The sequence below is a fragment of the Schistocerca nitens genome, chromosome 7 (assembly GCF_023898315.1).
Source record: "Schistocerca nitens isolate TAMUIC-IGC-003100 chromosome 7, iqSchNite1.1, whole genome shotgun sequence".
NCBI classification, from domain to species: Eukaryota; Metazoa; Arthropoda; class Insecta; order Orthoptera; family Acrididae; genus Schistocerca; species Schistocerca nitens.
In genome coordinates, this window is record NC_064620.1 from 374,295,183 (window position 1) to 374,309,962 (window position 14,780).

General features: G+C 41.7%; 1 protein-coding gene across 2 annotated transcripts in view; it reads right to left on the bottom strand.

Moving 5' to 3' along the window:
• Positions 1–3,529: 3,529 nt before the first annotated feature.
• Positions 3,530–14,780, bottom strand: part of LOC126195405 (trafficking protein particle complex subunit 12) — a 122,275-nt gene continuing 111,024 nt past the window's right edge. For both annotated transcript variants that reach the window (XM_049933997.1, XM_049933998.1), the window contains exon 9: positions 3,530–4,207. In XM_049933997.1, coding sequence (XP_049789954.1) covers positions 3,962–4,207 — 246 coding nt within the window. In that variant the 3' untranslated portion in view covers positions 3,530–3,961. The remainder of the gene's footprint in view (positions 4,208–14,780) is intronic.

Sequence of the window (14,780 nt, forward strand, 5' to 3'; positions counted from 1 at the left end):
TTCTGAATCTCATGCCATTTTGCTTCTGTTGATCTCATTTTCACCGAAGACCAGCTACACACTTATGTCCACATCAAACCTACTGACAAACAACAGTACTTACATTTTGACAGTTGCCATTCTTTCCATGTCAAATGTTCCCTCCCATACAGCCTTGGCATTTGAGGCACATGCATTTGTTTGATGTAGACTGTTTACAGCAATACACCACCATCATCACAGCCTTGACTGGACATAATTACCCCACCAGCCAAGTTCAAAAGCAGATTTCACAGGCCTTCATAACCAATCCTGGTACAGCTGTTCCCTCCAAAAAAACAACTTCAGAGCATATCATACGTCACTCAGTGTTATCCCAGTCTTGAATGTATTAATCAGCTACTTCGACAAGGCCATGACTTCCTAAAATCATGCCTTGAAATAAGATCCATTCTGGTTGAGATTTTTCCTACGACACCTTCAATAGCTTTTCGTTGCCCTCCCAATCTCTGCAATATCCTTTTCAGACACTATGCTCCTTCTACACCTATCTCTCACCCTATGGCTCCTACCTCTGTGACTGTCCTCGCTGCAAGACTTGCCCTATGCACCAGTTCTGTAACTGGCAAAGCATATACTATCAAACATGTGAAATGACACATCATATACCAGTTGTTACGTAAACACATGCCTTTTACATTGGCAAGACTACCATCCAGTTAGGATGAATGGACAGAGGCAGAGCATGCTCTACAACATGACAGTCATGACCTCAGTGCCTTTTTCACCACATGCGCCATCTGGATTCTTCCCCAGACGCCAGTTTCTCAGAACTCAGCAGGTGAGAACTAGCACTACAACATGTCCTTGATTCTCACCAGCCACCTGGCCTTAATTTACATTAATTCCTTCCATCATGGCATTTCTTCACTCCATTTTAGTTTTCTACATGTTTTATTTTTACCATCCCCCTTCCCACCTCTGTTACATACAATGCACTTACCTTTTCACTCTTATTAACTCGTGCATGCTATTTTAGCAGTAATCTCTGTTTTGCATATTACCCTGCCTTCCACATTTATGCTCTCAGGTTTACAAATCTCATTCAATGCATTCCCCAACAATCAGTCTCCCCTGATCCAGGCTTCTGGGTGGCTTTTCCGAACTGTATCCCTTTTCCTAAACCTCTCCAGTCCTTTTCCTACATCCTTCTTCCTTCCCCTTCATCTCTTCTGCTGCACCGAAAGCTTGCATAAGTTAAACCTTGTTTTTGTGTGTGTGTGTGTGTGTGTGTGTGTTTTTGTGGGAGCACACACACGTGTAAATGCATGCGTGTTCTCCTGGCGCTGTTTGGTGAGGAGATTTTATCTATCCAATTTATATTGTCAAAAATTAATTATTTTTGTTGTTATACTAACCCATATACTGAGTTATTTGGTTATGCAATGAATTAATTATAGCATGTATATACAATAGTCAATAATTGGACTTCTATAGCAGCTTTTGCAGAGTTTGAAATCTGTTCCTTTTGAAACATGCCACCTATCTGATGGTACATCCAATTACCAATTAAGATCAGTGTTCTCTTGTGTAGTATCTGCCATTTTCAAATGTGAGTTAGCTCTTTGTGTGGATGTGACATCTTCGTTTCACTGAGGAAGCCATTTCGATTTTAGTTCGAGAATTGCTTCACGATGGCAGCAACTCTGAATGCCTTGTACACCGTTAAGCATTTCTGGGATGAATGGAACTGATTATCCCTACTAGATAGTAGAGCAATCTCATTTTTTTAAAAATTTTGTGTGTCATGAAAGGAGGATACAAGTTGAACATCAACAAAAACAAAATGATGAAAATGGAATGTAGTTGAATTAAATCAGGTGGTGCTCAGGGAGTTAGATTAGGAAATGAGACACTTAGAGCAGTAGATGAGTTTTAATATTTGGGCAGCAAAATAACTGATAATGGTTGAGGTAGATGGGATATAAAATTTGTTAACATGGAGTATATATTTAAGTGTCAGGAAGCCTTTTTTGAAAGTATTTGTATGGAGTGTAGCCATGTATGTAAGTGAAACATGTACGATAAACAGTTTAGACTAGAAGAGGATAAAAGTTTTCTAACTGTAGGGCTACAGAAGAATTCTGAAGATTAGACAGGTCGATCATATGCATAATGAGGAGGTGCTGAATAGCACTGGGGAGACAGGAAATTTGTGGCACAACTTGACCAAAAGAAGGGATCTGCGACATCAAGGGATCACCAGTTTAGTATTGGAGGAAGAGCAGAGCGTAAAAATAGTAGAGGGAGACCAAGAAATGAATACACTACGCAGATTCAGAAGGATGTAGATTGCAGTAGTTACTTTGAGATGGTAAGGCTTGTGCAGACAGAGTCAAGGAGAACTGCATCAAACCAGTCTGGACTGAAGACCACAACAACAACAATACGTACATAATGCTCTGAGCCACCTAATTTATGTATAAATATATTGGATATAAGCTTACTGGACAAAAAATTAGTCCCCCCAGAGTGTACAAGCACCTATGAGTCACTAAGCCTTTACTGATAGTGCAGTGATTGAGTCGCATGCTCAACAGTGTGTGCACTGCCTCTATATGAGCATAAAGCAGTAGCCATCCAGTGAGACATTAAGGTTTCAAGTTATATTGTAGATAAACATGAATATATGTAAAAGGAAGTGAGAAAGTAGCAAATGGGGCAATCATATTTGGCTGTGCCCATGGTCGTAAGGCGTGTCAAGTTGCTGGATCTATTGGTGTTTGTCAGTAGATTGTTCTGTGTCTCTACAAGACTTGGCGTAGCACATGTGGCCATAAAACATAACGTCAGATTTGTGGTCACAAAAAGATCCTGACTGAAAGGGACCTGAGATGTGTTTCACTGTTTATGAATCAAATTGCTTCCAAATCCAAAAGCAATTGCTGCAGGCAGTGAATGAAAGTCTACCCCAACTTGTCAGCAAGAGAACATTTTGATAAGAATGTGCATACATTTGGAGCTGGTCACCTGACATGAGGCCACTGCTAACACAGGCACACAAAGAAGAGGACAGTACAGGTCATTGGGCTGGAGGAATATGTGACTGATTTTCTGAATGCTCCCCCACCCTATTACATCTCATTTGGCCTGCAAAATCACTGAATTGAAAGCAATAGAAAATCTGTGGGACATGTTGGAATAGTGGGTAAAATACCGATATCAACATCCCTGCAATTGGATGGATTAGTACAATTAGATCCTAAGAGTGTTGTGTAACCTGGAAGAACAGAACAATCTTGTGGACTACACATCAGGTAGTTATCAAGTCCAGAAGGGGAAATACATGGCATTAAATGATTCTTGAAATGATTTCCCTATGGGGTGACTAACTTTTTGTCCGAGCTTACAATTACGCACACATGAAAAAATAAGAGTTTCAGATGCAGAACAGATAACAATTAAGAAAGATAAAAGCTTACATGAAGGTGCAACAACTACGAATCCACGATGAAGTTGCATCTCAAGCCATTCTCATAAAACTTTATTTTTAAAACTTTTGTATAATAATTCTACTTAACATATTATAAGGTACAACATAGTTTACATGTCTTGGTACATGGAGATTCAATATACACACAAGTATATGCACTTTTTACAGTTTTTACAAGATACTCATCTTAAACAACAATTATTTAGTTACATGCATTTTAGAGTATCACAGTGGAAGAGATCTCCTGAACAAGTTCCACCTGCTAATTAAGTTTTGTTCGCAACAAGAAATGGTGAAACATCTCTAAAATTTTTTAACACATGTTTACCATCTCTGAATTTTAAAAACATATCTATTTATTGTAAAATATTTGCAATTTTTAGGCACATCTTCACTCTAAAGTAACAAATTCTATCAAAGGAGATGGACAAAGCCATTCAAGCAGGCTAACTCACAATACAAATTACAATTTTTTTACATGAAACATTCTCAGACTTGTAACTTAAGAGAGCCAACATAAGCTCCATCTCCTTTATATCTGCCAAGCAGTGCAAGCATGCCAAGTTTACGTTGATTGCAAAGAGATGACTGCAGCTCATAAAGGGTGCATATATTGAGTAAAACACTTTCATGCAGCCCACGAGCTGGGTTTGCTCTCACACCACCCTCCATTAACATCAGAGCATCACGTAAGCGGCCCAAGTAGAGCAGACATACCGCCATGTTATTCACCAACTGTAAAATAAAACTTTTATTTTGTTAATTCAACTACAAGTGATTGGTACACACTTTATCATATCAATGTCAATATTGTCACTTTTATATCTATAATCTGTTAATCACAATGTTGTGTTTGATGGAGAAGAAAGGCTACGAAATGATCCACAATGATCATTATCTCCAAGAAAATATCAATTTAAAAAATCACATTAATTTGCACAAAAGCAGCAGTGTAGAAAACTGTTTTAGGATTATGTACTAGTGCCAGTTCTAGCAATTGTATCACTTTTGGTATCTACCTAGATGTGCCAATAACACAGACAAATAAATGTATTTATTGCTCAAATAAAAAATAAAAAAAAAATGTCATTTTGTGTCAGACCACTGTCCATCTTGCAGATCTAATATTTGAATGAAGAAATGTGTGTGAAATATATATGTAATATGACACAAAGGCATTGAGTTGCAGCCAGGAATGCTGAGAAAGGAGACAAAGTCCCTTCTCCTTCCTTCCTCTCCCTCTCGCATGCACACACGCGCGCACACGCACGGCCACTGTCTCTGAGCACTGGAGCCTAGCATCGACTGCATCTGATACGAGCATTAATCTGTTGGGGTTCTGGGGCAGGGAGGGGGGGGGCAGCAGGTGAGAGAAGATGCTGTACTCCCTGTGGAAGCATGCTGGGATGTGGTAGGGGAAGAATAGGGCTGTTAAGTGCAGTGTTAAGAGGTTGTTCTGCAGGGAAGGGGAGAGGGCACCAGGGAGGGAAGTAGAGAAGCAGAAAAGACTATTATGAGTGTTGGTGGGTTAGAAGGCGTGCGTAGTGGTGATATGAGAGAATTGAAGGGGAGAGGGGGTGGGGAACAGAGGCTAGTGAAGGTTGAGGCCTGGGGTCTTACGAGAATGAAGGATATAATATAGGGCAAGTTCACACCTAGGCAATTCAGAAAAGCTGGTGTTGGTAGGAAGAATCCTGATGTTGCATGTTTAGCAACTGGATGGTCCAGCTGTTTCATGGCCACAGTTTGGCAGTGGCTATTCATGCAGAAAGACAGCTCATTAGTTACCATGCCCATGTAGAAAGAGGCATAGTGGTTACAGCTTAGTTTGAAGATCATGTAGCTGCTTTCACGGGTAGACTTGCCTCTGATAGCGTAGGAGATACCTGTGGCAAGACTGGAATAAATGGTAGTGAGAGGATGTATGGGATAGGCTCTGCATCTAGATCCATACGAGGCATGAGGCAAAGGATGGAATAGGGATGTACAAGGATATTGCATAGGTTTGGTGGATGGTGGAATACCACTGTGAAAGCGGGCGGGAAGGGAAGGATATTCTTAATTTCAGAGCATGACAAGAGGTAGTAGAAATACTGGTGGAGAATGTGATAGAGCTCCTCCAGTCCTGGTTGGCACTGAGTCACAAGAGGAATGCTCCTTTACAGTCATACAGTGGGTATGTGAGAGGTGGTAGGTGACTGGAGAGAGAGAACGTAGGGGGACTGCTCATCACTACACATGCAACAATGGTGTTTTGCTAGGCTGTATGGAAAAGTTTCTTGGTATGGAATGAGTGGCAGCTGTCAAAGTGGAGGTAGGTTTGTTATGGATAGAGGTACTAATGTAGCCATGTAGTGGAGATAGGTTTGTTTTGGATGGAGGTAGTGATGTACTCATCCTTGAGATGGATTTCAACACTGAGGTAGGTGGCTTGTTGGGTTCAGGAGGACCTGACAAAGCAAATTGGGGAGAGGGGTGTTAAGGTACTGCAGGAATCTGGATAGGGTGTTCTCATCCTTAGTCCACATCAAATGGCTCTGAGCACTATGGGACTTAACATCTGTGGTCATCAGTCCCCTAGAACTTAGAACTACTTAAACCTAAGGACATTACACACATCCATGCCCGAGGCAGGATTCGAACCTGCGACCGTAGCAGTCGCGCGGTTCCGGACTGAGCGCCTAGAACCGCTAGACCGCCGCGGCCGGCTCTTAGTCCACATCATGAAGATGTCAAAAATGAATCTGAATGAGCTGAGGAGTTAGGGATTCTGGGTATTTAGGAGAGATTCCTCTAGATGCCCCTCAATAGGTTGGCATAGGATAGTGCCATGCGGTTGGGCATTGCTGTACCATGGATCTTTCTGTAGGTTTTCCATCAAAGGAGAAGTCTTAGCAAATGTAGTAGGTCTGCAAGGCAGGGTTTGGCAGCTATGAAGGTATGTGAGGAAGGTTTGATGGGGCTCATGTAGAGGTGGTGGACAGTGGTTGCCCAAGACCGGAGTAGGAGAACAGATTGGAGAGTTTTTTGAGGTGGTATTGTGCATGCTGCTATAGTTCCTGGACGGCAAGAGTTTCAATCTGGGAGATGGGACGCAAGAATTTGGTACTGGTCTCACATAATCCAGTTACATCTGCTGCCCCTTCTCTTCACACCTATTGACACAGAGATCTACATTCCACTATTATTCTCTTTTTATTCATTTTTTTCTTTGATCTCATTGTGTTTTCATGCTGATTTTAATTTGCTTTAGACTTTCACTATACACTCCACTCCCTCACATTTCACCTTCTCCCCTACACTTCATCTATTTCTTCCTTTTTGTGATTTTTCCTATGTACATTTTAATTTTTTTTATCCTTTCCCATGGATCGTTGCTCTTCCCATGTGCGCCAGTATAGGAAAGCTTCCCTATCCCTAGCCAGTCCCACATAATGTTGCTATGTTGTTGCCTAGCTTGCAGAATTGGCCTAATTGGCCTGATCATCCATTTACACATAACCAGATGCAGCCCTGCTCTCCACAATGACCTCTACCTGTTCACATTCTGTCAGTCCATAGCCCTCACCAACCTAGTCATGCAAAACCATATAAATCAGGCCCAAACATCTTTGCAATATCTCTCCTCTCCATATATAAAAGTCTCTTGCTCGCAATCCCAAATTCCTGCATTTCATCTCCCAGATTAAAACTCTTGCACCACGGGAACTAGAGCAACATGCACACCACCTCAAAAAAGAAAAACTTTCAAACTTGTTCACATCCTACTCCTGCCTTGGGACTACCACTATCCACCATCTCTACAAGATCCTCCATCAAAGTTCCCTCACTTCCCCTCATAGCCAACAACCCTGCTTTGCAGACCTATTGCATATACCACACCCTGAGAAACTCTATCCCAACCCAGAACCGAAACGGACATGACACACAGATATGAACCTGTCCTCCAATAACATCAGTCCCACAAAAATGTCAGTCCCATCCGAAGGCCTTACCTTTGCCCAATCGTCAAACTGAATCATGGTGTGCTTGTTAAAAACCTTCTCTCCTCCTACAAGCCCCTATACGGGGAAACAATTTTTTGCCACCAACACTACCAATCAGGCGCAGTCCAGAACCAATACTAAACCTTGCTCGACTCAGTTCACTACTCCGTACAACTGTCATCCACCCACATAGCCCCCCATCAACTTTCCAGAATTTCCTCACCTTCAACATTGCCTCACCACCATTCCCCAAATTCTACAACGGACTCCACCAGCTGTTAGATATGTCCACCTACATACGCTGCTACAATGAGTCCATTCCAGAAATCTAACAGGATCTCCAGTCCCTCCTAAAATCCTTAGGTCCATCCATCCCAGAATGTCTCCCCCGAGTCTCGCTTTCTCTCTCTTCCCCCCCCCCCCCCCCCCCTAGCTTTCCCCACACTCCTACCTTCTAAATGCTTCCTAAACTCCATAACCCTAACCACCCAGCCAAATGCTCTCATTGTGGCTGGTTACTACCCCCCCCCCCCTCCCCCTCTCCCCCACAGAGAAACTCTACGCTGTGGACCAACACTTTCAGTCTATGTATATCCTCCTTCCTGGTCACTATGAGCAACGTGGGGGCATCATCTACAAACAGATCTGCAGTACAGCAATGGGGACCCGCATGACATCATTCTACTCTAGGGCATACACAGGCATCCTTCTGAACCACCCAGAATCAAGGGTGAGGACACCCTATGCACATCCTTCCAGAATCTCAACACCTTCTCCCTCATTTGCTTCATCTGGTCCTCCTCAACTCAACAAGCTACTTTCCATGATGTTGAACTCCATCTTAAGAATGGCTCCATTGGTACCTCTGTCCAAATCACACCCACCAACCACCAAAACCACCTCCACTTCAACAGCTGACACCCATTCCCTGCCAAGAAGCCCTTCCATATGGTATAGTAAACAGCTGTTGTCGCATATGTAGTGATGAGCAGTCACTCTTCAAATATTCCAAGGGTGTTACTGAGGCCTTCACAAACTGAAATTACCCTCCCAAGCTTATCCAGAAACAGATCTCTCATGCCTAGTCTCTCCAGTCACCTGCCACCTACTACATACCCACAGTCTGGCCACAAAGGAGACCCTCTAATGACTCAGTACCACCCAGGACTTGAGCAACTGAATTACATAGGGTTTCAATAACCTCTCACCATGCCCTACCTACTAACCTTTCCACAAAGGTATTTTGCAACATATAGAACCTACACAACATTGTTACCCACGTGTACTCACCCTTGCGCCCGACCCCTTGCCTCATGGCTCATAACCTTACAATAGATCTACAGACAAAATACGTCCCATAAATCCTCCCACTATCACCTGCTCCAGGCCTGTCACAGACATTTCCCACCCCATCAGAGGCAGGGCTAAGTGTGAAAGCAGCTACACGATCTGCAGTCTACGTTGCAACCACGACACTGCTCTCTAGGGGGAACATGGGCATAACTAACAAGCTGTCTGTCCGCATAAAATGGCCACTGCCACACTGCGGCTGAGAAACAGCTGGAGCACCCAGTTGCCGACAATGTGCTCCACTCTGATGAGTGTTTTACAGCCTGTGGCATATGGATTCTTCCTAAAAACAGAAGCTCTTCTCCCAAAACCTCCTGGCTGCACCTAGCAGCCCTCCCCCTCCCCTGCATGCTCCCACAACATGAGCAGCACTACATCTTCCACCATCCCTACCCTGCTATCCCACTCCCTCCTCACCCAATGCCTCCTCCATACCCTCTACCACCTATCCAAGCAGCTACTGCTCACATCAGATGCAATCATTGTCAGATTCCAGAGCCCAGACACAATGGCTATGTGTGTATGTTATGCTTGTATGAGCATTTTCTATTTTGGAAAAAGTACATTGTGCAAAAGCTCAATATTTTAGCAGTCTTGTTCATTATGCCTGTCTGTGACTTAGTGCCACCTCTACACGGTGCATCACAATCTATCCTATCTCTAATCTTTAGTGTAATAATTATACTTCCCAGGAATATTGTATTATAACTTAGTGGTACAAAGAAGACCAAATAGTTTCATCACGATGTGCATATTTTAGAAGCCAATTTCTGAATTACCTTTTGGTATCACCATAGTAAGCTTTGTAACTAATAAACTTACTAAGTAATCAGGTCACGTGCTATTGTAAAGCAGTATCTAATAAAATAGTAATCATTATTGAGAAGCACAGTGAGCTGGAATTGGAACTAATACTATTTATATTGCACATCAATATTTTCAACAGTAGCACTTCCAGTCACCAAACTAAGGAAACCTGGAGAAAAGCCAAAAACACAAATGGTACTGTTTCTCTATCATTTGGTTTTTAATTTCTTCATTAAGAGAAAGTCACAGTCAAGCACCACGAGAACAAAAAGGTCAAGGGCACAGCTGCTGGAAGGAATGCAAAGCGAGACTGCTCTGACCATAAATGAGGAAAGATGTATGGTGTAGGTAAGTTTAAGATATGTTGTTGTTGTTGTGGTCTTCAGTCCTGAGACTGGTTTGATGCAGCTCTCCATGCTACTCTATCCTGTGCAAGCTTCTTCATCTCCCAGTACCTACTGCAACCTACATCCTTCTGAATCTGCTTAGTGTATTGATCTCTTGGTCTCCCTCTACGATTTTTACCCTCCACGCTGCCCTCCAATGCTAAATTTGTGATCCCTTGATGCCTCAAAACATGTCCTACCAACCGACTTCTTCTAGTCAAGTTGAGCCACAAACTTCTCTTCTCCCCAATCCTATTCAATACCTCCTCATTAGTTACGTGATCTACCCACCTTATCTTCAGCATTCTTCTGTAGCACCACATTTCGAAAGCTTCTATTCTCTTCTTGTCCAAACTGGTTATCGTCCATGTTTCACTTCCATACATGGCTACACTCCATACAAATACTTTCAGAAACGACTTCCTGACACTTAAATCTATACTCGATGTTAACAAATTTCTCTTCTTCAGAAACGATTTCCTTGCCATTGCCAGTCTACATTTTATATCCTCTCTACTTCGACCATCATCAGTTATTTTGCTCCCTAAATAGCAAAACTCCTTTACTACTTTAAGTGTCTCATTTCCTAATCTAATCCCCTCAGCATCACCCGATTTAATTTGACTACATTCCATTATCCTCGTTTTGTTTTTGTTGACGTTCATCTTATATCCTCCTTTCAAGACACTGTCCATTCCGTTCAACTGCTCTTCCAAGTCCTTTGCTGTCTCTGACAGAATTACAATGTCATCGGCGAACCTCAAAGTTTTTACTTCTTCTCCATGAATTTTAATACCTACTCCGAATTTTTCTTTTGTTTCCTTTACTGCTTGCTCAATATACAGATTGAATAACATCGGGGAGAGGCTACAACCCTGTCTCACTCCTTTCCCAACCACTGCTTCCCTTTCATGTCCCTCGACTCTTATAACTGCCATCTGGTTTCTGTACAAATTGTAAATAGCCTTTCGCTCCCTGTACTTTACCCCTGCCACCTTCAGAATTTGAAAGAGAGTATTCCAGTTAACATTGTCAAAAGCTTTCTCTAAGTCTACAAATGCTAGAAACGTAGGTTTGCCTTTCCTTAATCTTTCTTCTAAGATAAGTCGTAAGGTTAGTATTGTCTCACGTGTTCCAACATTTCTTCGGAATCCAAACTGATCTTCCCCGAGGTCCGCTTCTACCAGTTTTTCCATTCGTCTGTAAAGAATTCGCGTTAGTATTTTGCAGCTGTGACTTATTAAACTGATAGTTCGGTAATTTTCACATCTGTCAACACCTTCTTTCTTTGGGATTGGAATTATTATATTCTTCTTGAAGTCTGAGGGTATTTCGCCTGTCTCATACATCTTGCTCACCAGATGGTAGAGTTTTGTCATGACTGGCTCTCTCAAGGCCATCAGTAGTTCTAATGGAATGTTGTCTACTCCCGGGGCCTTGTTTCGACTCAGGTCTTTCAGTGCTCTGTCAAACTCTTCACGCAGTATCTTATCTCCCATTTCATCTTCATCTACATCCTCTTCCATTTCCATAATACTGTCCTCAAGTACATCGCCCTTGTATAAACCCTCTATATACTCCTTCCACCTTTCTGCCTTCCCATCTTTGCTTAGAACTGGGTTGCCATCTGAGCTCTTGATATTCATACAAGTGGTTCTCTCCAAAGGTCTCTTTAATTTTCCTGTAGGCAGTATCTATCTTACCCCTAGTGAGACAAGCCTCTACATCCTTACATTTGTCCTCTAGCCATCCCTGCTTAGCCATTCTGCACTTTCTGTCGATCTCATTTTTGAGACGTTTGTATTCCCTTTTGCCTGCTTCATTTACTGCATTTTTATATTTTCTCCTTTCATCAATTAAATTCAATATTTCTTCTGTTACCCAAGGATTTCTATTAGCCCTCGTCTTTTTACCTACTTGATCCTCTGCTGCCTTCACTACTTCATATCTCAGAGCTACCCATTCTTCTTCTACTGTATTTCTTTCCCCCATTCCTGTCAATTGTTCCCTTATGCTCTCCCTGAAACTCTCTACAACCTCTGGTTTTTTCAGTTTATCCAGGTCCCATCTCCTTAAATTCCCACCTTTTTGCAGTTTCTTCAGTTTCAATCTGCAGTTCATAACCAATAGATTGTGGTCAGAATCCACATCTGCCCCTGGAAATGTCTTACAATTTAAAACCTGGTTCCTAAATCTCTGTCTTACCATTATATAATCTATCTGATACCTATTAGTATCTCCAGGATTCTTCCAGGTATACAACCTTCTTTTATGATTCTTGAACCAAGTGTTAGCTATGATTAAGTTATGCTCTGTGCAAAATTCTACAAGGCGGCTTCCTCTTTCATTTCTTCCCCCCAATCCATATTCACCTACTATGTTTCCTTCTCTCCCTTTTCCTACTGACGAATTCCAGTCACCCATGACTATTAAATTTTCGTCTCCCTTCACTACCTGAATAATTTCTTTTATCTCGTCACACATTTCATCAATTTCTTCATCATCTGCAGAGCTAGTTGGCATATAAACTTGTACTACTGTAGTAGGCATGGGCTTTGTGTCTATCTTGGCCACAATAATGCGTTCACTATGCTGTTTGTAGTAGCTAACCCGCACTCCTATTTTTTTATTCATTATTAAACCTACTCCTGCATTACCCCTATTTGATTTTGTATTTATAACCCTGTAATCACCTGACCAAAAGTCTTGTTCCTCCTGCCACTGAACTTCACTAATTCCCACTATATCTAACTTTAACCTATCCATTTCCCTTTTTAAATTTTCTAACCTACCTGCCCGATTAAGGGATCTGACATTCCACGCTCCGAACCGTAGAATGCCAGTTTTCTTTCTCCTGATAACGACGTCCTCTTGAGTAGTCCCCGCCCGGAGATCCGAATGGGGGACTATTTTACCTCCGGAATATTTTACCCAAGAGGACGCCATCATCATTTAATCATACAGTAAAGCTGCATGTCCTCGGGAAAAATTACGGCTGTAGTTTCCCCTTGCTTTCAGCCGTTCGCAGTACCAGCACAGCAAGGCTATTTTGGTTAATGTTACAAGGCCAGATCAGTCAATCATCCAGACTGTTGCCCCTGCAACTACTGAAAAGGCTGCTGCCCCTCATCAGGAACCACATGTTTGTCTGGCCTCTCAACAGATATCCCTCCGTTGTGGTTGCACCTACGGTACGGCCATCTGTATCGCTGAGGCACGCAAGCCTCCCCACCAACGGCAAGGTCCATGGTTCATGGGGGAAGGTTTAAGATATAACAGTGGTCTAATGAACAGCTTTCAGATTTGTAAACAATGGATGAAAGTTGAGAGCTAGAAGAAATACCAGGGTGTAAATGGAAATGAAAGACAGAAATAAAGATGTGGAGGTGATCACATTTGACAGTGAAAATCATAATTCCAGTAATCATTATAAATTGAAAGACATGTTAACAGAGAGAATGTAGATGGAAGAGGGGAGGAAGGAAAACTGTGGAAGTTAAAGTAACTAACATTAACCAAAAGTGTTCAGAGATAAAGCCAAATATGTACGGCTGGTGTATACAGTTTGTCTGCTGCATTGAGTCTGATTGATAGATAGTAGAAGTCTTGCTAACATAACACACAGAACAAATCTAAAGAGTCTCACAGCTGATGCATCACATTTATGCTATCACACACTCTTTTGATGATCGTGAGGGATGTACCAAAAGCTTTCAGCAGTGCAAAACCAAAAATGTCTGCAATAATAGGATTATTGGAAAATCAAAAAGTAAACAATGTAAGCACCGGTACTGCAGTGACAATGCTTTGGGAAGTTTGTTGACAACAACAGGAATGTTGAGATGACTCATGGTGTGTGTGTTTCATCGAGTGATTTTACACAGGATGTTTGAAATGAGGTGTTTTCTCTCTGTAACTTATGAAATAACAGGTGAAAGGAATATTTACATAGATACATAAATTCAGAAATCGGATAGATAAAAAAATCTGCTCCCCATGTTGTGGCAGGAGAATACACATATAAAGGTGTATTAAAGTTTGCAAGCTTTTGGTGCCAATGGCTCCTTCCTCTGGTGAAAGGGTTGAAGGGGAAGAAATAGGGAAGAAGGAAAAGGACTTACTTGGGGTTCTAGGCAACTTTCCAAACTCTAGCCTTTTTCCTAAACCTCACTAGTCCTTTTCCTTTCCCTTCAACCCTTCTGCCAGAAGAAGGAGCCACTTGCTCTGAAAGCTTGCAGACTTCAATACATTTATTGTGTGTTCTCCTGCCCCTGCTTAGTGATTAGATTTTTATCTATTCAATTACACTATATTCTCATAAACTTATTATTTTCATTGATATAAACTTAAGACATGTTACTCTTTCTGCAGAGTTATGAACATAGTTTGATTGCTTGTTTTCCAGAGAATTACAGCACAAGTTATAATTTTTTTGAATAGACTGTTATTGTTCTATCATTTAGCTGATGTATTTCAGCAAACTATGTACAGATCAATTTCAACCAAATTTTTTATCAATTTTAGTTAGGGAGTTTGAAGCATTCAAAGTTTTTGGGGTGGATGCAACATGTGGTGCAGAACTGGCTGTGTTCAAATGGTTGTTCCAGTGGCAGAATGGTTATTTGTGCAAGATGTTTCAATGAGTGCCCATTTTCCTGAAAGCACATGTCAGTGTACGTTCTAAACAATCTGTGGATGATACGTAAAGCTGGTGACATCATGGAATGACAAGCTTCCTCAGTGTGCTGTTTGAAGTCATGTTTTGTTAGATTGCAGAAT